Source organism: Lipophrys pholis (assembly GCF_963383615.2).
Source record: "Lipophrys pholis genome assembly, chromosome: 9".
Classification (NCBI taxonomy): Eukaryota; Metazoa; Chordata; class Actinopteri; order Blenniiformes; family Blenniidae; genus Lipophrys; species Lipophrys pholis.
The window spans coordinates 29,507,297-29,533,075 of record NC_137639.1 but is presented as its reverse complement, the minus strand read 5'-3'; the positions used below and the strand labels follow the sequence as shown (position 1 = coordinate 29,533,075).

The following is a 25,779-nucleotide window of genomic DNA, read 5'->3' as shown; positions in this document are numbered from 1 at the left end:
GCTAACGCCCAGATTAAAGAGCATCTTCCTCCACTCACGTCCAGATTATAGAGCATCTTCCTCCACTAACGTCCAGATTATAGAGCATCTTCCTCCTCTAAGGTCCAGATTATAGAGCATCCTCATCCTCTAACATCCAGATTATAGAGCATCCTCCTCCTCTAATATCCAGACTATAGAGCACCCTCCTCATCTAATATCCAGATTATAGAGCATCCTCCTCCTCTAATATCCAGATTATAGAGCATCTTCCTCCTCTAACATCCAGATTATAGAGCATCTTCCTTCCACTAACGTCCAGATTATAGAGCATCTTCCCCCATTAACATTCAGATTAAAGAGCATCTTCCTCCATTAACATCCAGATTATAGAGCATCTTCCTCCATTAACATTCAGATTAAAGAGCACCTTCCCCCATTAACATCCAGATTATAGAGCATCTTCCTCCCCTAATATCCAGATTATAGAGCATCTTTCTCCTTTGATATCCGGATTATAGAGCATCTTCCTCCCACTAACATCCGGATTATAGAGCATCTTCCTCCTCAAACATCCCACTGATTGAAATATGCTTTAGCTCCTCGTAACGATCTTGCACATGCGTCCTGGTATCAAGCAGGAATCCGTGAGGCTTGTTGGAGACGTGATCGTGATCCAACGCTGACGTTCATGAAGCCCAACAAAGACGTCGGTGTTGGTGCCAGTGGAAACAGGCTTTTTCATGACAGCCATAATGAATCTGCTGCTTCATCTCTCTCTCTCTCTCTCTCTCCCCAGCTCCCTCGTCATATGCTGATCACCCCCTTTTATATTCAACCCACTCTAATTGCACACTCTTTTATTTCTCTCCCCCCCCCCAACTCTACTTGCCATGCATTACCCATCCCTCCCCCTCCCTCCTCCACCACGTCCTTTTCAGAAGAACAATCTCCACCCCGGCTACCCCCCATTTCCTCTTTTCCCCCTGATTGATTCTCACCTTTTCCATTCTTGCCGTTCACCTCATTAACAGAGCCACCCCCCACACCCCCCCACATGTCCCTCTACCCGTTTACATGCGAAGCCCCCCTCCCCCCAATGGATCCATCTATTTGTCATGTTACCATATTATTGTGACTATTCTTGTCTTTAATATTTATTTTTTATTACTTATATTCCTTTAATTACTGTTCACAAGCTGCTGCAATGATGGAAATGTCTCTGTAGTGAAAAAAATCAAGGATTTTCAATTAATCACCCATCCATCTCTTCACTAATCCAATCATCCATCCATCTCTCTAAAATTCATCAACTTATATTTCCATTCATCCATCCATCCATCCATCCATCCATCCATCCATCCATCCATCTACAGTAGGATGTCACCGACACGCCGGCCCTTTAAGTGTCTTCTCCATGGTTGTCTCTGTTAATTTGGTCTCCGTGGGAACGAGGGAGAGGGGGCACCCATGAAAAATCAAGTCCATTCAGGTGTGTGTGTGTGTGTGTGTGTGTGTGTGTGTGTGTGTGTGTGTGTGTGTGTGTGTGTGTGTGTGTGTGTGTGTGTGTGTGTGTTTAATTCATTTGCAGAGGTTTATCTGGCATATTCCTCCTTTATTTGTTTTCCTTGTAAAGTCCCTCCGGGTGTCATGGTGATCCCACTGAATGTTTGGCTGTGTGTGTGTGTGTGTGTGTGTGTGTGTGTGTGTGTGTGTGTGTGTGTGTGTCACAGACAGGTTAATCTGGCCTTTCCTCGGTCTGCAGCCTGTTTGCCTACACGCTGCGTTTAGGCTTGATTGTGAGGCAGATGCTTGTACTCTCTTTCAGGTTTGCGTTTGGAGCCGTTTCAGACTCGCGTTGCACCTTTCAGATGGAAATCCTTCACTTTCACTCCGCACACACACCGAAATTCTCATTTTAGCCACAAAGGAATTGGTTTTCATTTATTTGTCGTTCGCTTTCCTTCATTTTCGTCTCACCTTGGGCTTCATTGTTGATTATAAATTCAACTCGGCCCTGGACAATTTCATGAATACTTTCCCAAAAAAATGAATTCCTTTCCAGGTTAAGGGTTTAAATCGAGTTCAGTGGGACGTGATCGCAGCAGGAAGGGAATCCTAGGCTCGGGTGGATCGTCTCGGGATTCCACCACTGGATGGTTTGAATCCCCAATCTCACCCCGTCCATGCGTGGAGGATTCTGTATGTTGGGATGTGTGAATATGAAGCAGTGAAAATGCACCACACAGCTGAGTGAGGCCCGTTTACCTCCAGCATTGATGAAACGTGGCGGCGCCTATGTGCAGCAGCAGCAGCTCTCTGATTTCACTTCCATCAGCAGTTCTGCCACAATCCACAACTTTTAATCACATTTCATTTACTTTTTAATTAATTGCACGAGTGAACGAGTTGCAGCCCGCTGTCCCGTCTGCGTTCACGTTAAACGTCACCGTCACATTGTCCGGGCTCAGCGGGGGAGATCTCATGGTTGGTGTTTAGAGGATAAGAAACAAACAGACAAATGGATCTAAAAAGAAGCAGGTTTGACACCGAAAAAGGTCCTTCCAGTTAAAGGATAAAAACCGTCTTTGGTTGATTTGGCGTCCTGTCAGCTGAGGACAGCAGAGGCCCGGGGGGGGGGGGGGGGGGGGGGGGGTAGCAGAGCGCTGCCTCCACTGTTATTGGATGTGACCCCTGACTTCTGAGAAAAATCTACAGCAAAAGAAAAGCTTTGAAGTGAAGAAGCACTTGTTTCTGACAGCGAGCAAACTTTTCAAGGTCCTTCCTTTCACAAAGAATAATCAATACAAACCCCAAAAGAAAAGCTTCTTTTTGTCATCAGTTTAGTTTCAAGTTGAGTTCATATATCAGATTTATTATTATTGTTATTATTATTATTATTGTTGTTGTTGTTGTTATTGTTAATATAAAATTTCTAATTTAATACATATTTAAAATGTGTATATAAGGACTATATTTTAATAAAAATTTGAATATATTAAGTTTATATTCCAATATAACTTGTATATTTTGAGTTAATATATCATAATTATATTGGAGTATACATTTAAATATTTCAAATATGAAATTCATATTTTATTACAAACGTATACGTTTTATATCAAAGTACTTTCTATTTAGAATATGCATTTATATATAATAGTTTAAAGTATTATTACATATTTATATTTTCAGCAGATCTATATTTTTTTGCAATTATAGTTTTGCTAATATTTTCAATGTTTCAAATGAAAACTTGGTGTTTCAGCATTTGTAAATAAATATTTGGTAAAAAGCATTTCAGACCTCGGCCTTCACTAGTCAATTCAACCCTCTAACTTTTTTTATGGCTACAAAACCCATGTCATCATGCAGAAATGCAGTATAAAAAGCCTTTGCATTACAGACAGATAGACTCCTGTAGCCAGAATAAATACCTTTATGATGAAACAAATGTTCACGTCTCTCCTGCTGCAGCGGCATAAAAAAGCGGCTACTCGTCCCAAAACTTCTGGGGGTCGAGGAGGGTGACAAACGTCAGCTTTTCGTGGTCTTGAAAAAAAATATAATGGCAAATAACATAATCCTGAATCCTGCCATGGAAGTTGTGAGTAAATTACAGCGGATCTCCGTGCGCTCGCAGCGGTTCGGTGCGTTCAATGACCTCCAGGAAAAATCCGACTGGAAATTGGTGTTGACAATAAATCTGCAAACAAATGACTTTATCTTCTCCTTCAGCCATTGTAGGTTGACAAAACCGTTATTAAATCAACATAACTATATCTTTGTTTAAGCAGTTTGCTACAGATGCAATCAGCGAGCGGGAGAGTGAACTCTCTGACTATCCAATCAGACGGCTTGTATACGCTGACGTCACCCGAGGATTCCGAGCAGGCTCTGAGTCGCCAATATCAAAATCTGATTGGTTGAAGCAGGAGCGTGACCGATGCTTGTTTTACACTGCAGATCCCTGCAGAATCGAATCTGAAGGCCTCAGGCAGATTTATTTCCCCTGGCAACAGGTGATGGCTGAAATATGATTGGTTAAAAACTTTAATGTGTATATACACGTCCGGAAGCAGCGCGGCTTGGGGAGAAGATACAGACGGACAGACGTTTAGAATTATTTCAGAAGTATTCATGGACAAAATATAATCAACATCAGTCTGTGATTCTCATATTTTTCTTAGGCCTGCAGAGAAGGCCTTGCAGGCCACTGGTAAAAGGTAACTCATAGAAATACAAGCATACTCTCTACTCATTTATCATAGAGCAACGCTCTCTTGTGTTTATCTCTGGTTTCACGCCAGAAAATTATTAAACCTTCAATCTTTTCACACATTGTCCATCTCACCCGTTGTGTTGGATGATAGTTGGGATCAGTAACTACAGAAATGTTGGCCCACAGCCTGGAGTATCTTCCAGAAACCACACCCACTGACGGAAAGCATCCTGCAATCTCTCATTCATTCACTCCGCAGACGGAAAAACCCACAAGGAAACTTTTCTCTCTGTTGTCGGCAGAGTCTGAGCCGGCGGAGACATGGGCTGCGGGCTGCGGAAATTGAAACCTGTCTCCGAGGAGAACAGTCCGGGAAAGATCTACTCCACCCTGAAGAGGCCGCAGGTGGAGACCAAAGTGGGCGTGGCCTACACATACCGCTACCTGGACTTCCTGATCGGGAAAGACGGTAAGGCTGCCAGTTATCAACAGCGGTGTCGGGAAGCGGTATGCTGCAATGTGGGTATTGTGCTGAAGGTTTGCGCAACATTTTCTGAAGTTGGAATGGGACTGAAAAGTCTTGGAGTACTCCGCTATCCACTCTTACTATTTTGTTGAACTCCTGTTTATCGGGCTAAGAGGCCCGGTTAACCCCGAATTAACTCCCATTAGCATTACGCCTGTGACGCACGAGCAGAAATGTGAGAAAATATGCAGATTGTCTCCATATTTTTTGATTTTTTTCCCCCACATGTTTATTCTGTTTGTTATTAATAGACGAAGACATTATTTCGCAAATCGCTAACTTCCAGGTTATAGAGCATCGCAGTGAAGCTACCATTAACTTTAGCATACTAGCTTTAGCATGTCCATTTTCTAAAGTTCTTGTCTACTTTGACGAGAGGATCTGTGACTATTCCACCAAACTGCTTTTTACCAAAGAAGCAACATCACTCAACATTAGCGTGCATCTACTTTAGCTGATTAGCATTAGCTGTTTCCTTCACAGTTTCGATTTCACATAACTCTTATTTGTACGAGGATACGCGCCTCATTAACGCCAAGATAATTGGTAACCGACGTGCAACTTTAAGTAGCATTAGCTTTGATTGGGTGAGATTAGCATTAACAGCTTCAATGAAGATAAGCGTGATGTTTGGTGAGCTGCACGTTGTTTTGTAGTTGCTTCATGAATTTCATGAATTGTTGCGCTAATCTTGGGCAATCTGTTAGCTTAGCATTAGCACAACCTAGACTCCCGGTGTAACGTAAGCTCGTGGTAAGCTGTGAACTCGTTCCTCCTGATACGAACTTGAAAAATGTCCCCCTGAATATGATATTAGTATAAAGGTTAGCCTGTATTTCTTTTTAATGAAGTGGTACTTGTCAGTAACTTGTACAATCAGGGATTTTTTGTTGTTGTTGTTTAATTGGATTCCTGCAGCGTTTCTGGTCATTGCCCAGAAGATACTTTTAGCTTTAGAAGCTGCGTTTGCTTCCTGAACATACGAATTTGACGCCAATATTCAGGAATCTGTGCATGTCCGCCGCCGCCATCGATCCTCGCAGGCCCCTACAGCAGATATCCTCTCGTCATTTTGTGCTGCCGGGGTCGTAAAAGTCTAAATTATTGCCGGCGCTCCTCACGCACGGCTGAAATGATATGAACAGCTCAGGGCTTTTGCCGCATCACATCACAAGTTTTGCGAGCGCTGATCCGCACCGCGATATACGACTCGCCGCTGCGCGTAGCGTTTTACAGAACGAAGCTCCAGTGTGATTAATCTCCCCTGAAATGCCGTCAAGCCGCAGAAGAAAAGGAAAAAAAAAAAGGAGAAATCCATCACTGGTGGAGTAAATACGAGCTTAACCCGGCTATAATTTTCATCAGCATTTTCTTGTAATGACGGAGTCTTAATTAGTGCTTGTTCCCCTTATAGCGGCATCCATTATAATTTTTTTTCTGACAATTAGTCAGTCATGCTCGCACATTGTGCTAATGATACAGAACTTTCCTTACCAATCCATGTCACACATCCGGCTGGCGGCCATCCATTAGGTAGAGAAAAGGTCCAACCCACTGGAAGTTGGGGGTGCAAACAAAGTGAAGGGTGGGCACTGCTGGGGTGGAGGGGCTTCAGGGTTGGAGGCCACCTTTACACAAAGCTGGATATTTACAAAAACAGTGCCGCTAAAGCTAGCGCCAACATGCCAATGCTAATATGCTAGCACTGTTAACAATGCTATTGTGCTAATATGTTTACGTGTTATTGTTTGGTAGATTATTAATGAGTATTCTGGAATGAATTTCAGTTTCACAGATTAAACTAATTGAACTTCAGAACAGCCAACAGGAGTTATTTTAGATGTGTTTAACTGGTTGGATAGAGCTAGCTTCAGTATGGTGACGTTAATCTCTTTTCGGTGACGTTATGTTTTATTTGTGTGTAAACCAAAGGACCAAATGCATTGAAATGTCACCGTTTTCACTCATTTCCGTTGTTTTGTAAATGGGGCCTCAGTGTGTTTCAGTTGGTGCTCTGAATGAGTTAGATGGAGCTTATCTGCTGCATAACAGTATAACACACACACACACACACACACACACACACACACACACACACACACACACACACACACACACACACACACACACACACACACACACACACACACACACACACACACACACACACACACCCCTCTTCCTGTCTGCAGTCAGAGGTGTTTATGTGATGGGGGGCAGAGTCACTTCCTAACATGCAGGCTTGGCGGGCTTCTTTGTCTTTGAAGAGGTACTTGTGTGTTTTTGTGTATTGTGAACGCAAGAACAGCCCAAATTTCATTTAAAATTCATAGAAAACTTAAGTTTGTTAGAAACCTTTGAACTTTTCCACATCTAAGAATCCTCTTTACCTTCTACTTCCCCACTGACCTGAGATCTGCTTACAATGCAACATGTCGTGTTTTTGCTCCTATTCTTCTTCTCTATCAGTCAACCGGTGGGTCATAATGTGGGAAATGTCCTTCCATCGTAAATTTACTTCGATTTGTTTAACTTGGATCAACAAATCCTTTTGATTTAGCAAATGTGTTTCAAACACATAAACATATATTTTAGACCGTTTTTTGTATTGTGTTGTACAATGGACCTAAGTTAAATAAAGAACAACTTTTTTTTAAAGGTTTTAATGGTTTTGGTAGGTATTCAATGCCTGGTTTGAGTAGGGGGTAGGGATGCAGACCCTGGGTCAGGTTGGGGGTAGAGATTGAAATCTCGCTGCACTGCCCCCTACAGGTTTGGCATGCTCATAGTAACTCTGAACCAGGTGTATATACGGTCCCTGTCAATGAATATATATATTTTTTTTTTCGCGGAGAGTGGGAAATATCCAAATCTGTTATTCTTCATCTCAGCTCTAAACGTGACTTTGTGATCTTCCATCTGAACACATCTCAACCTCACACGTGTTGATCTTGAACTCCAGCACGTGTGGAACATTTATTCTGCCATATTAGCGTCACTTATCACATGTGGAAGTTGTTACGGACACATGTTGGTCTGATTATAGTAACGACGGTGTCAAAATCAACATGTTTACACGACATTTAAAGCAGACATACAAGAAGTATTTATTTATTTATTTCTGTTTACGTTCAGGAAACCGCCGTCAGTGGGTTGTAACCAGTGTATAGCCCGACATCATGACTCCCGTCCAAAACTCACTTCAGATTTGGTCCAGAATTAGGATTAGATGAAGGTTAAATACATAACGGAGGTCGTTTGAGTTGAGGTGAAGTATTTGGAAATGAAAGTGCTGCGCGTGTTTGTGTGTGTGTGGGAGAGAGTCGGGGTACTATATATAGCGATCACTTTGTTATTTCTGCCCATGACAGTTATAGCAGGAAAGATTGGGGGAGGATGGAGGGGGGGAGGGGGGAAGGGGGTGGTGGTTCGGGAAGCAGGGAGATGTAGTGTGCGTTGTGTTGGCCCTGACAGTTGATTAGTCTCCATTAGTCCGTCAGGCGGACCGGGCTGGATGGATGAAGGAGTCGGGGGACTGCGGTGCCAGACGGAGCTTTTCCACCCTCCATCAGACAGGACCTGGCGGTAGAGGGCGGGGCTGGGAGGGGTGGAGCGGGGCGGACCAGAGCCTCCCTCTTTTATTGAAGTGCTTGTATGCATGTGTGTGTGTTTGGCTCCTGGCCACATGGTCTTACTTCAGGTTTGCTCTGTAATGGGCGGGGTTCGGTACTTACCGTAATCGCTGTTCGTGAGCCTCGTCACTCCGTCACTGTCACCGCGCCTCCCGTCTTCAGTTTCCTCCTCATCTCCTAAAAAGCATGTGCGCGTTTCGTTTTCCAAACCAAAAGCTTTTAATAAAAACTAATTACACGGGTCTGCTTTTGGATGGCGGAGCGGAACAAACAGGAAATGCCTGGTCTGCGTCTCAAACACAACAAGTTAAAGGTTGTCGTCAGAGACTCGGTTATATGCGACAGTCCTGGAGTGAAATTCATCATTCTGAGATATTTAGAAACAAATATTCAGTGGGATTTATGTGTGTGTGCATGAAAAAGCCACTGCAAAGAGTAAAATTACACGTGAGTGTAGACATGAAGGTATACGAGCTAAAGCTAACCTAACATCTTGTTAACACATTAATGACATTATCTATGAAAGACATAACAACTTAATTGCTCGCTTGTTTTAATTTTCCACATGAAATGACAAACAATTCAAAGAGAGAAAACATCTCAGGCGTTTTAAAACTGTGGTTTCTTCCAGTGCTTCCTGCTATTGCTCAGGCTCTTTAGCTCCGACTAGTGGCTGATGGCTGCATGACAGACAAACAGGGTTTTACATTAATAAAACACATAGTTAGTTTTTTGCAATAATAAAACTCATATTTAGTTAAACCAGTTTTTTCCAATATTGTATCAGGACCCAAAGAAGTTCATCGAACAATTTTCTTTGGGTTTCCAGATGTAAAGGACATTTACTGCTCTAATGCTTTTAGCTTGTGTAATAAAAACTACACTGGGCGTGTATTTGACTTCCTCCAGCTGCGGCCCGTCTGCATTGAGGTGTATGAACAACACCAGATTATGAAATCGGTCTGAATCGTTGGGCGGCATTAGCATCAGCAGCTTTTCAGGTTGAAGGGTCAGCGTGTTTCTCCTGGCTGTAATTACCATGCATGTGAGCATAGGTAATGATTCATGTCTCTGGACTTTTTTTTTCTGCAAGGAACCTGTGAAATATTTAAGACCGAGTCAAAGATTATGAATATGGAAGTATCCTCCATGGGGCCCGTAGAGAAAGACAGAAAACCAACAAAAAAATCGGAAATAATTATTTTTAATGAGCTCGTAATTAAACCAAACGAAAGTTTTTAAAATAACTGTAGCACTTACTTTTTATACAGTGTTAATGGTATCTATTAGGTCTCTCATGGAGATGAAAGGAGATCAGCGTCTGTTGCCTCGGAGACGCTCCCTGCTCAGTGTTTCACACAGTGATGTAGCTACCTGACCTATCTACTTAGCATCGATATGAGCTAACGGCTAACATGCTAGCGATGCTAACTCCGCAAACAAATGTGGCGTTGGCGAAGATATGTGTTCTGAGTGTTGTTCCAATTAAGTGATCAGATACAATGGATGCAGGTGGATAATTGGATTGTGACGAAAACCCAGTAACATAATAGTTTATAGGAAAAAAACTAAATAATACAGATGAATTATTGAACAAACCACATGGCACTATCAAAATCAAAAACGTTTCATGGGTTCTCAGAACAGACTCGAACAAGATAATACAGTCGGGTGTAATCAGTGAGAATGTCTTCTTCTTCTCTTTGTGATGATCTCAGTCTTAAAAGTAATAATATGAATAATGGCAGAGAGACATTGAACACAACAGGATCATCACGTTTCACCTCTGTCTGCCTGCGACATACAGTCACAGACTCATAATGCTGACTTCACTGAAAATTGCTGCACTGTGAATAATGTTTGTAATAATTTGCCGGCGCCGTGTTGGATCACAGCTCCGCGTAGCTGCAGCCGCGACGGCCCCACGGGGGCCGCCCGACCTGCTCGCAAACGCACAAGAATAACACCTTTTACTGCGGAGATGAAAGGCGGCGTTAAAAAAAACAATGGAGGGCTCCACGTAATAAACCTCCTTTGCACTAAATATCGGCACGAGTCCCGCCGGTGAGCTGTCGCCTCGCATTCCCACAGAAAGGCCGCGGCAGCCGCGGCTACAGGCTAATGCTAACGTCACTCACAGTCTGAGAACTCTGCAAAGGCTGAGTTCAGAACTAATGAGGCATCATGCGAGTAAAGCTCTGCCAGCTTTATAACCAGAGTTGATGTTAATGGTAGCCTTCACTCAGTGACTGTGAGATTATCCTGATGTTCATTCATGAACTGAATCATTTTCTCCAATAACCACAGTTTTTGAAACAAACAAGAGCTTTGGGTATTGTTAATGCTAAGAGTTTGTGCTGAGTTAAAAGATACTATGAATTTAGGCAAATTAACTTTTTTTTGCATGCCTCCCAAAAATTCCTGCCCCCACCCTTAATTCCATTCTTTGGCCCTGTACCAACCACAACACCGTTTTCAATTAACCACATCGTTTTTAGCCGATCATCCACACGGCATGGTGTTTTAAGACCCTGAAAACAGTTTTTTTTTTTAAAAACAGGTTCTAGATTATAGAAATTTGAAAACGCCACTTCGCACTGACATGTGGACAGACCCATGTTTGCCAAAAACGATGATGTCATCGCCTCACCTCTCGACCCGATAACGCATCCTCTCCGTGGGGTCATGTGACAACAACAACAATGGTGGACTATATGCTCCAGATCGCGCTGCAGAACTACTGATGCTATTTGGTTTTGTCTTTTTGTAGCAGAGTTACAGCGCCACCTATAAGCCTGAAACATGTACTACATCATTTTGTGGTACCGTGTGGAGGGTAAAAAAAAAGATATCAGGGAGGAACAAAGATTGTTTTGATTGTGATAACTTTGCATGATAGTGTATTGTACTTATTGAGATTTAATATAGTAGAGAATTCATTGCACACAAAATTTTGGTACTTTTTCTAGTTGCGCGTGTGCCTGTGCGTGTGTGAAATTGAAAACATCCCTGACGAGTTGCGGCATCTCGGCGTAGCGGGACTGAACCGGAAAATAAAGACGTCGCCCTTGACATCAAAGCCAGACACCCCACACACACACACACACACACACACACACACACACACACACACACACACACACACACACACACACACACACACACACACTGTTTGATATGATCTGGGGAGCCAGACACATCATTTATATGCAAAAGCCCCCCAGAGCCTCGAGTCCCCTTGTTAATATGAGCTGTAGCAGGTGAGTGACACACAGGAAGACCCCCCGACTATCCCCCCCACTCACATATAAGACTCAGCTGCAGGAGAGGTCAGCGGGAACGCCGCACGCCGGAGTAGGGAGATTAGTCCAGGGATGGCAGGCAGAGGGGGATTTATCCCCCTTGAAGAATTGAATTGAAGAGGAGAATGACATTGACGGGCGGATTCACGGTCATCTGCTTTTTACTTGTTTCCTTCACAAACCCCACCAAACTGCACCCCGAGAACTCACGATCCACGTTTTCTGGAACCCCCCCCCCCCCCCCCCCCCCCCCCCACACACACACATACACACACACACACACAATTTATCCATTTAATTCCATTTCATCTGTTTTTTGTTTATTTTGACTTTTTTTTTTTAACTCAAAAAGGGCCAGTATCAATGATACGCTCCTATTCCAGTAAACAGGAGTTTTTTTTTTTTTTAAAGTTACTATTAAGACTAAAACTAATGCTAACAATCAGCGTAGGAAGCAGGGTAAATCACGGCAGCAGTTCTGTAACCGTTCATGAAAAAGAAGAATAAGTAAAGCTTTAGCTGACACTAATGCTTAATTTGGATATGTGACATGCTTTGTGATGAATTTCCTTCTTCCTATCAATCCTGGACAATGCTAATGCTAGCTGATAGCTAAGTGAAGTATTCTGTAATGTTGACGTTGGCAGATACTGAAAGAGGAACTATGGTGTTTGAAAGAGAAGCTCACCTTTATCTGGCAATGCTAATGCTAATCGCAACTACTGTGGAAACAGACTAATGCTAAAGCTACTTATGTACAGATGAATTGCTCCTATTGCAATAAATGGCATTTTCAAAAGAAGAGTAACTGTTAAGGATAACACTTTGGCTATGCTAATGCTAGTAATTCGCCCAGGACATAGAGAGTGAGGCACTGTCCACACGACAACTATGCTAACGCTAGAAAATTCTACAACGGTTTTTAACTAAAATGATGAGCAAACTTCAGTTTTAATGGTTTTATAAATAACCAAAACTAACACTCTATTGCAACAGAAACAACAATATTTTCAGATCTTTTTTTCCACTGCAGCTGCAACAAGGACGGAATGTTTCAGAAAATGCGCATGAATTAGCGTGAGTTGCTTGCAAAACTGAATCTTTCGAGGCCGGTGTGGTTGCCCCTTGTTTCTGCCTCCGTTCACACTAAGTGGCTGCTTACTTGGATTGTTTGAAACCGTCAAACTGCTGAGACAAAGATGTCGGAGGAGCGTTTCAACTCGACAGCTCTTCTTTCATGGACGCTTCAAACAGCTGCAACTGCTGACAAAGTTTTCAGCAACAGGAAACGCAGATTTCTGCTCACTTCCTTCCTCTTTCCCTCCTTCCCTCCCTCCCCCCCCTCCCCCCCCTCCCTTCTCAGCAGCGTGGTTAAGATTATCCTCCCCTATAATTCTTCGTATTCTGCGCAGCCCGTCGGTTCGCCATGTCTCAGGGTTTTGTTATTGCGGTTAATAGAATCCAACTTTGAGTACGCCGGTCGTGTGTTTGCATGCGGCGCTGCAGCAAATGCAATTTTCCTCACCCCCCCTTCCCCTCCAAAAAAAATCTCCTCGTCATGATTTGATTTGAGTTGTTCGGGCCTGTCGAGCGAGCGCGTTGCAGGGTACCTCAGTCGGATGCCAGATCTCATTGTGCGAGACGGGGAGGCTGGGAAATGACTCACATGGTCAGAAAGGCTGTGGAGGAAACAGAAATACACAAAATATGAAGCAGGTGAGAAACGCTAAGTGAGGAAAGCATTTAGGCTCAGCGGGACAAATTACTGAACATAAATACATGATTACAGTCACTAATTACCTCTTGAAGAAACAGAGGAGTCAAAGTTACTTGTTACTTTAGAGAAAATTCAAAGATGTAAGTACAGTTAGCTCTTTCTTCAGTAAACAGGAGTTTAGTTGAACAGTAACAGTTACGACAACCGCGTTGCCTCACCATGACTTTGGCAGTGAGCTGTTAATACAACAAGTTTGGCTAATGCTCAAGCTAACGCCCATTGTTCACGTTTACAGAACATCACAAACAAAAGTGAATCGGGATCCAGTAAACAGACAATTATTCAAATAGTAACAGTATAAACGATGCCTTTGTCTAATGCTAAAGCTAATCTCCAGTAAACAGGAGTTTAGAAAAGCGGCGCTGGTAAGACAACAATTTGGCTATGCTATAGCTAACAGTCGAGTTTAGAGCACAGCAGAACTACCTGTTGTAAACAGGAGTTTGGTGAAATAGTAACAGTTTGGCTTTGTTAAATGCTAAAGCTGACAGTTACCGTCAAGCGCAGGACTGAGAGAGACCAAAGCTAACAGTCGACACGCAACCAAGCAGCTGATCGTGCTTCAGGATTTGTAACTATGACGCTATTTTAATGAACGTTATTACCTGCTGGCCTGCTGCGGCAACACATCAGTGGAATCTCAGTTACTTTATAATTCACTAAGTTTTTCAAATCTCCGAGGAGACGTTGGGTGTTTTCTGTGTTGAATGCTCCCTGTGGAAACCAGCTACCTTATCATCGGTCCCGGCGCTCCGACAAAATAACACACCCTGAGGCGTTTTATTTTGGAGACGTGAATCCTGCACATGGGCGGGGAACCCGCGTGCGTCATTAGATGAGTAAATGAAGGGAGGGGGAAGATAGAAACACGTGTATTTGTACTTCGATTCCCAACTTTGTTGCTGTTTGGTTGCCTTTGCCCTCTTTCTTTCTTTCTTTTCTTTTCTTCTCTTTATTTAATTCTATTCCAGCAGTCTCTCCTGCTTATTGCCTCCTGGAAGGTGGCCTCTGCTGTTTTGTTGCCGGTCTGACAGACAATACGCCCAAGCCCCCACCCCCCCCTCCAAGCTTTATTGGCTCTTATTGCCCTCTCACTCAGATCCAATATGCCAGTATTGATTGTGTTGAAATGCAATCAGCGTCTCCACAGCCGAGCGGCAAACAATCTAAATTTAACCAAACACCTCCGCCCGGTCTCGGACTCGGCCCCGATCGCACCTCTCCGAGAGGAACTAATGTATTTATGGTGTGTGTGTGTGTGGAGACAGTGTGGGGGGGGGGGGGGGGGGGGGGTTTGGAATGGAGGATCTTTCATGGCTATTGTTAGACGCACAAGCAGAATGTGCAGGAAGTGACCTCGACCTCGGGTTTCTGCCTCAGTCGGAGCGTCGTCAGACCAAAAGATGTTTTCCGCTCCTCCGGCGGATCTGTGGTGTCAGTCAGTGTTTCCACGCCGCCAAACAAAACCCGGCGCGACTCATTCAGTGCAACTGCGGTCGTCCGAACCCCGAGGAATCTGTACTTTAGTAGATGTGTCTGATCTTTGTACTTGAGCGTTTTTTACTTTTCCTTCCGTCACTTGAAGACCAAACGGCTGTACTTTTACTTCCTCCTTACATTCTTCAGAAAGGCTCCTTCCTTTTAACCTTTGTGATCCAGAGTCACAGTTAAAGTATCAAAAGCAGCTCATGGAAGCTGTTTTCTACTCCGAAACTGCAGAAGCGGACGAATGACAAGACTTCAAAATAACAGTAGTTTCCATAAACTTCATGTTGCCTGATTTACTGAACGTTTGCGTGAAAAAAAAGAGGTGCAAACCTCATATTAAAAAAAAAAAAACGTTTGCAAATCTGCTGCTGTTATTGTGATAATAGTTATTTCTTCAGTTGTTTCCACATGTTTTATTGGCAATAAGGATACATTGATACTGATACCAGTATCGGGTCCGATACTGCACGGAGTACTCTCACTCGTAAAAGATCCCCGATGTAACTCGGAGAGTACTAATGAGTTTTGGGGCTCACACACCAGCAATGCTACATGCTATACTTGATTAAAATATGACTGATACGCTCATTAACAGTGAACTCGGTCCCTCGGTCTCCAGTATACAGTATCTATCTACACGCTATGTGTACTCTCGGCCAGGGTTTTTGAAAATGTTTCCATTTCCGTTAGTCTCCATTAAGTTGGTGGAGGATGGAGGTGGAGAACCTTCCATGTGAAGGTTTAATTGACACCGCCGAATATTTCAAATTGTCCAAGCCGAGTCCATTTACTGGTAATTTAAAGCAGCGTGATGTGTGCTTAGCTCGACTATCAGACCAAACAAAAGCCTGACGTGTAACTCACGTGAGAAAAACAAAAGACGTCCCGGCTGTTTACAGACCTGAACTATAAACGATCTTAAAAAAAATTTAAAAAATGCACCCTGGACAGAATTCCTTCAGGAGATATGAGATGATTTTATGAGCCGGAGGAGTAGGTCAGTTTTCCCGGCTCATAAACGGAGGCGGCCATGTGATGTCTCTGCTGAAGTGAGAACAAACATTCATGGACGTTATGAGTTTCCCCCTCCGACGGCGTCACGACGCACGCTCTCAGCGTCTTCAAGGCGTTTTCCTGCGAATAAGTCTGACTTGTCAGCTTCGTAATGAAATTCTCAGCTGTCTCCCCACTGAGACAGGAGCCGCTCCCAATCAGCTGCAAACTTCTTTTCAAATCAGTCGTATCAGATGCTACTTTTTTCTTTAAAAATAATAATAAAAAAAGTGTCAGACATTTGATTGAATTCGTGTTGCAGCCCAGTATTCATCTGCTACCAAAGAAATAATAGTCAAGAAGAAAAGCACAGCGGCCTCCTGACACCGACAGTCTGCCGTCTGCTTTATTTTTCCAACCTGCCATCAATCATTCTCTTAGTCCGTGTCATTTTCCCGCAGCAGTTATCTGAATGTGAAATGAATGTCTTCAATTTCCCAAAATAAAGCACGCCGACAGCAAAACAAAGCTTTGTTTTTTTCTTCCGATGAGCTTCCAGGAGTTTTCCTATTAGCCGAGGAGATAACGCGGCGCCGGCGTCCTCGGCGGGGACACAGACGTTTAAAAGAGCTGTGGGATAAATTTCAATTAAGAGGAACTATCTCGAGTCTCCAAAACAGCCACTAAATTGATTGGAGGCAGCTGAATGCTCTTTCTCTTTTAACTAAATTATCCTGTTTTTAATTTTCCACCTCGGCTTTCCGACAGATCTCCTGCGCAGATGAAAGAAAGCGAGAGATTAAAGATGTGTGAGGAAATATGACGTCGCGTCTTTGGGTCATTTTCTACTTGCGTTCGTTTGGAGGGAACGTGAGTGACGGGAGGTCAGATCAGGACAAACGCTCACATTCAGTCCTACAGACAAATCAAACAACTTTGTTTTCTTTACTTTCTTTACGGATCTGAAAACCTGGACTCCAACCGGAGATAATCTGACTGTGAGGTCAGAGGGGGTGAAACACTAATCCACCGTGAGGCTCGATTTATGGACGAATTATTATTTATGTCTTCAGTCTGTCCTGATTAACTGTGTCATGATCATCCTTTCTTTATTCAATGATGGATAGATGGATGGATGGATGAATGGATGGATGGATGGATGGATGGATGATAAATGGAGGAATAATGATGGATGGATGATATATTTATAAGTGGAGGAATAATGATGGATTGATGGGTGGATGGATGATAAATTGATGAATGGAGGAATAATGATGGATGGATGGATGAATGGATGGATGATAAATAGAGGAATAATGATGGATGGATGGATGGAGGAATAGTGATGATGGATGGATGATAAATTGATAAATGGAGGAATAATGATGGATGGGTGGATAATAAATTGATGAATGGAGGAATAATGATGGATGGATGGATGATAAATTGATGAATGGAGGAATAATGATTTTCTGCCTGCAGGAGTGGATTTTATGATTTCTGTTTGTGTGTTTTAGGTTGTTTGATGCTCCGTCTTAATACAGCTTTCTAATATTTTGTTTCTACGGTAGAAAAACATCTAAAAGAGCAGTGAAATTGAGCTTTTTTCTTTTTTCTTGAAACAGGCTGGTAATTGACTGTGAAGCAACTGCATGCTCTTTGTATTTAAGTAAATGATCTGATATCTCATTTCACTGCGTTGGCTTTGTCAGTTTCCAACAGATCTACTCATCTACAGATGAGAGACGAGGAGATCTCCAGATATCCAAACCGTCCTGTTATCGTCTTTCTCCTTGTGCCAGAACTGTTCCCCGACTCCCACGAACCAGCTCCAGCTGAGACTTCCAGACTTCAGCATTTCCAGGCCAAACATCTTACAGAAGCACATTTGGGTTTTCCTCTTGTTAAAATGAATTGATAACGGCAGAGAGGCTCGGTTTCAGCAGGACCGCGTTCACAGTGCAAACAAGACCTTCAGGACTCAACGTCACCGATTAAAATAGATGTTTTATTTTTCTGTCAAATGAGCAGCGAGTCAAAGAAAGTGTTTATTCTGCAGCAAATAAGTGAAAAGTATAAACTATATATTTCCATACAAGCACTGGAGTTTACATGGAAACTCATCCGTCCGTCCAAATCTCGCTTCAAACATCAAAATGGCAGCCATTTTCCAAGATGGCCGTCATCTTTGACATTCAAGTATAATAACCCAAAATTTCTTAATTTTTCCTTTTTCTTGTTTTATGTTCTAATATTTATTTAATTCAGTTGGTTTGTGTTTGGGGGCGGGGCCGAGCCAAAGGTCAATTCAAACTGGACCAATAAAGAAAGCTTTCTTTAACCCAAATGGTTTTGGCAAAAATGATGGCCAATCTTTGAAAATGGCTGCCAACTCAAAACTATGGTTTGATTCATTACTTCTTTGTCTAACCTGGATCAAATCTGCGACGCTAATGAGAGCAGCAGCAGCATCTTCAAACGTGGCTGTAGGAGCTGCTGCTCGTCCAGCTGCGTACACGGCGGCCTCGCTGACCTACGATGTGATTTCATTCATTGGAACTGGAATGGAGACGCTTCAGATCTGTTTATGTTTGCAACCCCATCACGCGGCGGGCCGGCGTCGGGGAAACGGCGAGCTGATTGGGGTCGATTTGCGTGCACGTCGCGGTTTGATTGCGCTCACACCCACACGGGAATGCGGCCCGCCGATTTGTCGGCGCCGTGAATTTTTGCAGTCGCGGAAGAGCGACGAGGGAAAAGCAATCAGAGTTCATCAGCAGCAGCTGCATCGCGGGCGTATAATTCTCTTTTCTCCTGTGACGGAGGGCGACAGCGCCCTGATTAGGTGGAGTTTACAGTGTGCGATGATACGCGTAAACACGCCGCGCGCGAGGATCCACCAACAGTGCGTTAACCTCCGCATCAACTGTTTTATGGGGTTTTATCTTCAAATTCATGCATTTTAAAGTACCTCACATTGGTTTTACACCTTATTATGACTGAACCATAAAAACCTCGCTATGGGAATTCGGAGTTTGAGACGATCATTGAAGAAATTATCAAATTAAACTTTGGTCTACTCTGGTCTTTTTTTTTTTAAATGTACTTCACTTATATTGCGCCTTATAAAGCGCTTTAGTATTACAAGGTAGACTTTTCAGCTTATTGAAAATAAATCCTATTTGTGGCTTCATAATTCAACTAATGTTAAAGTCAAAGCATCTTCTTGACCCACTCTTCATAGATAAGTGAACAATATTTGATCACCTCTATGTCCCTTCCTGTTACTTAGGAATTATTTTGTATTGGTAAAATGGGAACAGGATTCTATTTAGAGAAGTTTTCCAACCTGGTTAAAAACATTAATAAAAGAGTGTGTGTTTGCCCAGCAGGGGGTCTGTGCAGATTGTAACCGGTTTCTAAAACACCATTAGCTCATGACGTCTTCTCTGGGGTTTTCTGAGAAGATATTTGATTTGATTTGTACTTTTTCCACTGCACAAAACAAGGGGATATATTTGCCATTTTATGTCGGCAAAGAAAGTTAGATGAAGTAGAACATGCATGAAGATAGGTGGCTAAATTGTCAAAATTCTATACAAAAGAAATATTAACCTCAAGTTTTTGGACTAATTTCAACAGGAAATGACAACCAGCGCCTGCTTTTATCCCGTACTTAGATGTGCCATCAGCTGAAATTATAGCATCTATTTATATTATGCAGGTGCAGGTGCTGTTTTGCTCTGTTTCGCACCTAAAAAAAAAACTCTGCCCACGATGACTTGAACTTTGAGAACTGGCAGCTGTTTGAGCACAATAACTCCTTGCATCTCTTTCGCAGCCCATTGTTAGGACCGCGTACAAAAGACGGCGGCAGGTGTCACCGAGGCACAGTGGGCGGTTAATTATGAAATCGATATCGCGCTCGCGCACGCTCGCTCCCTCGTAATTACTCGCTCGTGTCGTCTTTCACCGGGACGCCTCTTCTGGTCCACCTTTGTTTTCCCGGAGTCTGGTGCGACGGCGGTGCGACGGCGGTGGGACGCGGGCGGAGATGGAGAGCGACCACCTGTTGCTCGGCGGGGTTCCCATCTGGAGGAAGATTAAGGTGCCGCCGGTGAGGGAGACGCCTATAATTTGACTTAATTATTTCAGAGGAGACCGGGTGATGGATTAGCGCCGTGTTTCTATTAGCATACGCACGGTCCCTCGGTCCCAGCGGCACCTCCAGCGCAGCCTCCATTGTCTGAGGCCATCCGTCCATATTCCTCCAAATGAATGCTCCAATTAGCATTAAATGACATATTGGTTTGTTAGCATGGGAGGCGGAAATTAACTTTTCTTTCAGACGGGGGGAGGGGGTAATCATGTGGCTTTAACTTTGACAGCTCGCATTAGAAGCCTGAGTGTCCAATGAATTTCTAATCAGGTTCAAGCTTTTTGTTTTGATGGGTTTTCTTTCAACGCATCATGAACAAAAATGGCATAGCTTTGTTGAAACGAGCTGAAACTCCATGATTCACTTTGTAGGTGACGGGCTTGAAAGGGCCCATATTATACAGTTTTTCAACAACTTGTCAAGAGGTCCAACAACATCGTATTCAAAGTGTTTTTCCCCGAATCCAGCCATGGTCCTGAATTTCAGTGTAAAAGTCCCTCTAGTGAGCTCGACTGAGAACAGCCTGTTTCTGTCCATACCTAGTCCAGGTCCGTCTCGGGGAGAGGAGCTCTCCGGTGTTTCAGATGAAGTGGTTTCCCTGCTAACTGGTGACCCTTTAGCGTCCCTTGTTGCTTCTAACAACAAACGTTAAAAACCAGACAGAAATCTGTAGCTGTCCTGTCGAACGCTGTTAAAAAGCTTTTGTGAGTCTCATTTTATTATATGCTGTTACTCGCAGCAACTTCCAAAGGAAGTTGGTCACTAGTTGCTAGTTGGTCTGAATCACTAGTTGGTCTGAATCACTAGTTGGTCTGAATCGCCTATATGAGCTCACATTTGCTAAAAAGTGGAGCAAGCAAGTGAGGGAGATGACAGACTTTATTCTTTTCTGGAGCCCCGTACACAGGCTGTCCACAGGCTGTCCACATGTTGACGTGTCCTTGAGCAAAACTCTTAACCCTAAATGTGTCACATTGGATGGACAAAGCGCCTTACAAGGCCGCTGCCTCCATTGGTTTCATAGAACTATTCTTTGGTGAGAGAAACATCATCAGAGAAATGACAGATTCCTAAAGTAGGGAGGGTCGAGACCTTACTGTGTCAATATCAGGCAGAGCTGAAGAGGTTCTCCTCTGTATGCTGGAATAAGTTCAGGTGGTTCAAGCATCCAATTAGGCTGAACAACCCACCCCCACCCCCACGGTCACCTTCAGCTGGGGGTGGTCCAGGTCCGCCCAACCAGACCGAGGCTCAGGACCCCCTGGTGAGATTACATCTCCGGTCAGCCTTCAAATGGCTCGGGGTCTCTCAGGATTAGCTGCCTCGAAACATGAAGGACGGTGATGTCTGGGCTTCTCTTCTCTTTAATGCCAGTGTTACCCCATGTGGGAAATGGATGGATGGATGGATAGTTTGAAGGATCTGAAACAGCCTTGATTCTCTTTGTCTCTCATCACTTCTCTGCGAGAATCGACTGCTGAATGCTAATGGCAGGACATATGGGCATGCACAGAAAACCATAAATCACAACTGCAAAAATGACCCATGTTATATCATATAGAGGTCAAAATAACTAGTCTAAAAGTGGTTCATAACTAGTTAAAGACAGACACGATCCAGCCGTCCATGTGTACCAGGAGCTATTCAGTACTGTCACAAACTCACAGTAATATCGAAGTACTGCCAGATGTTGAAAGCTGAAGTTGCGTTGGGAGAAAAAAGGGCAAAAACACTCACTCGTTGGACATTTTCTGACAATTCAACAGCCATAAAATCCAAATAAATCCAGGCCTTCTGAATGTAATGACAGTCATGAGAAGGTTGAAGCAGGCTGAGCCACTATAAGTCCTCTAAATTCCACCCGACACGTCTGACATCCTGGTAAATGTTGGATATTGATCAGCGATGTCTGCCACTTCCAGTGTGATGGATGCTTTCACTTTAGCTGACAGTAAAACAGTTCACAACTGTCGGGGAACTTCAGCTTTTTCCACCAAGCTGTAAAAATACACGCAGCGTAAAACTGGTATTTTCGTCATAAGTGTAAACAAGTTTATGGCATCTAATATGGTTTTTGACTGGCTTTGTATTTAATGATGTTCAAGGACTTGAATCGAGTTTTATTCAGATTTAAGTGAAAAACTCGGCTTACACAGTCTGTGATTGATGGTCCGTTTACATGACAACCGTTTCAAGTGAAAACGTAAAACGTTTGCCGTTGCTCGGAGCCACTGAAAACACAACTTTTTGAAACGGGCTTCTAAGGTGGAACGTTTTGAAAAGGCTCTGTCTCTGTGTAAACTGGCGAAAAGGAAACTTTCTGGAAACGCTCCTGTCTGCTTGTTGACGGAGGAAACCCTGCTGCTGCACACCCCCATCGTGGTAAATAGCTCTTTTGCTCATGACTGAAAAAACAACTTTTTGGAAATGGCTACCAAGGTGGAACTTTTTCAAAACGCTCCATCTCAGTGGAATCGGGGCGAAAACAAAACACTTTCTGGAAACGCTCACGGTCCGTGTCCTTGTTGATGGTTGAAATGGAAATGTTGGTAATTAGTTATTTTGCGCGTTCGCGAGTAGAAGGACAATAACAAACATGATGGCCTCCATGGTGGCATGACTCCCCGTCCATATTGGTAGTTCTATAGTTGAGTCACCCATAATACTGTCCAGATCCTTGTCTGCCCATACAAATGTTTGTGTACTCCCATTGTTAATGTTTATAGCGTTTTGTTCTCAGCGCGCATGCATGTGTGGCTTCATTACAAAAGCAACCAACAGCACCAACACGTGGCTTGGCATTCTATAACTACATAATTTTCAGTATTACTGCCAATTCCGTGTAAACAAAAGCGCAAAAATGATGCGCTTTAACATAAAACATTGTCATCTAAACAGCTCCTTGGTTTCAGGTGTTTTCTTTGGACAAACAGGTCTTTCGTAGCTTCCCGCAGTGAAAAGCAGTTTGCGAGCCTGAAACCATTTCACACTTGTTATTTTTAGACAAGACTCCTCGTTTTGAATGTGTGGCCCAGCTGTTGGAGTCTCTAAAGGAAAAGAGAAAAAACAAACATATGCAGTGTTACACTGAAGGTTAAGGCTCCTTTGATCTGGTCTCCACTGGTATTTTTGTCCTTCTCAGGTGGAGTTTCATTGACCTGCCCAAATAAACACTCCGATCCGGCCTCGGGCTCTCCACGGAGAGACTTCGCTCTCTTTTCTTTTTTTTTAAGTCTGACTCGTCGCGCCACCCAGTGAAAGCAGATATGTCAGGAAAAAAGAGGGGAGCCGCGGAGAAGTCGGCTCCTACATGTGCAAATTTAGATGGCGATGTGTACGGCAACAAACGGCGAGCTCGCTCTGACACCCGCTCCCACGCTCGCCGCTGAAGCTCTCGCAGGCAGGTGGCCTGGACAGGTTCTAGCATCAGAAGTGACACGCCACGTTTCTTTTCCCGTCAGGACGCCACCGGTAATTGAGGCGGTGTTCGTGGCTCTCAGCCCGCAGGAGCTGCGGCGGCGTGGAGGAGGGTTACGAGTGCTTTTAAGTGTCGGCCCCGGAGTGCACCGCGGCTTCGCTTAGCTCTTTAAAAATGCTTTGGGGGGGTCTCCTCATGTTGACTAAATACCAATGATCAAGTGCCGTAATTGGGAACAAGTGCTTGGAGTTTGCATTTAACTTTTAGCTTCTCGCCAAAACGCAGAAAATGTGTCGTTCGGGTCTGATTTGAGTTGCATTCCGAGCTTTCTCATGAGATTTGTGTGGTTTTAATGTGGCATGTTATGGTTGTTTAACAAAGGACTATTTCAGTCAGCTCCTGTTCAATGTAGAATCACGCTGGTTCTGAACTAACTAGACAGTAGCTTTAGCATTAGCTCATACCTTTGAAACTGTAGCATTCATGTCTAGATTCTCCAGTTAATGAATCTGTGTTTACTGTGGTTAGTGACTCTTTAATCCAGCCCTGATGACCGCGACATGAAAGACTGCAGGTAGCATTAGCATTAGCCTGTATTCAGAGTAGCGTTGATTAGCATTAGCATGCTTGAATAAAGCTCAGCTTCCATTGCATGTTTGGTAGTTTGTTAGCTGTTTTGTTGCTCTTCTTCTTGTGGTTATTTGCTCATATATCTTTTTCTTTCAAGAAGCACCAACGTCAAGATTACAGAGCATCTTCCTCCTATTAACATCCAGATTGTAGAGCATCTTCCTCCCATTAACATCCAGATTATAGAGCATCTTCCTCAAATTAACATCTAGATTATAGAGCGTCTTCCTCCCACTAATAGATGCTGCAGAACTTACTTCATCATAGGTGTCAGTGGTCTTTTGGGTGGATTTAAAATGTCAATTACAGCATTCATTAATTTACCCAGTTATTCATTCATTCATTCATTCATTCATTCATTCATTCATTCATTCATTCATTCATACACATATAACAGACTAGCAGTTTCTGCAGCAGAGTTTGTTTTGATCAAACCAGCCACATAGGAACAAACCCCCCAGGCAGCTTTGTCTGCAGAGACGTCAAGACTACTTTAGATTTTTAAGATTTGCATAGAAGCGACTCCGATACGGCACAGTACTATAAATAATTAAATGTAACTCATGAAAACACTGTACAAACAAACAATGCATGAATAATAATGTAGAATACAAAGATGTGGAAACAGCAAGAGCTTGATAAAGACTTGTGAAGTAAGTAAAGATCAAGCACATAATTGCCGGGAAACGTGGCGGTATTGTTTAACGGTGAAGTCTAACCTTAATTTAAAGGTGTTTGGAAGAAGCCTAATGTCCTCTGGATGTTTGTTCCAGCTCAGTGATGCACAGTAACCGACTGCTGAGTGTTTATCTCGCACTCTGCCAGCCGTCGGCCGCCCTCGGCCTGACGGCCCGAGAGGGTTAAAAGACAGTTAGCGGCGAGGGATTTGCAGACGGGCGGCGTTCTGCCTGCATAATGAGTACTTCTGATTTGAAACGGTAAATGGACCGCATTCTCCATCCTGCTTTTATTCAAAGTGCTCCACAATTTGGCTCTCATTCAAGAAATCACCACGGGGAGACGGCAGGGGTCACGCTCCCCCACCCCTGGTGTATGAAAATGGAAATTTGCCCCGCCTCCACCCCCCGACTCGATTGCTCTCGGTATTTGTAATGACCGGTCATCAAATGTCTCCAAGAGCTAAAAAGAAAGACGCATTTCACCCGACGTATTATCCAGCCTGCCCGAGGCTTGCTGGCACAAAGTTCTGCGGTTATTCTGACACACAATCACACACTGATTCTTGAATGTCGTTCAGCTGATGGGAGGAACCCAACTGTTCAGGGTCTTGCTCAAGGGCGCTAGTTAAAACACTGTTCGATCCATTTGTCCGAGTAGGAGGCATCTTGTAGCAGCAAATAATGTAAAAACTGCTGTAATGTGAAGTTTTGGCCATTTTCAATGTAATAAAGTGAATCATAAAGGAAATAACAAAAGCTGATGGAGGGACAGTGCTGCAGAGGATGGACCCTCAATGATCGAATACGACAATCCAGTGTTACTCGACTTGATTCTACTCGCTCTTCCACTACGTGTTAGTCCCCGCTACTTTCGTGGTTCCTCCTTGGTTGAGGGTCCAAGCGAGCCAAGACGAGTAGACAATGCGACGTCTGATTGGCCGGCGCGTCACGATACAGATGAGTCAGAAGGCAG

General features: G+C 43.5%; 1 protein-coding gene across 1 annotated transcript in view; it reads left to right on the top strand.

Moving 5' to 3' along the window:
• Positions 1 to 25,779, top strand: part of rftn1b (raftlin, lipid raft linker 1b) — a 142,512-nt gene that overhangs the window by 15,990 nt on the left and 100,743 nt on the right. The window contains exon 2 of the mRNA XM_080471775.1: positions 4,504 to 4,670. Within this exon, the coding sequence (XP_080327901.1) occupies positions 4,523 to 4,670 (148 nt within the window). The 5' untranslated portion in view covers positions 4,504 to 4,522. The remainder of the gene's footprint in view (positions 1 to 4,503; positions 4,671 to 25,779) is intronic.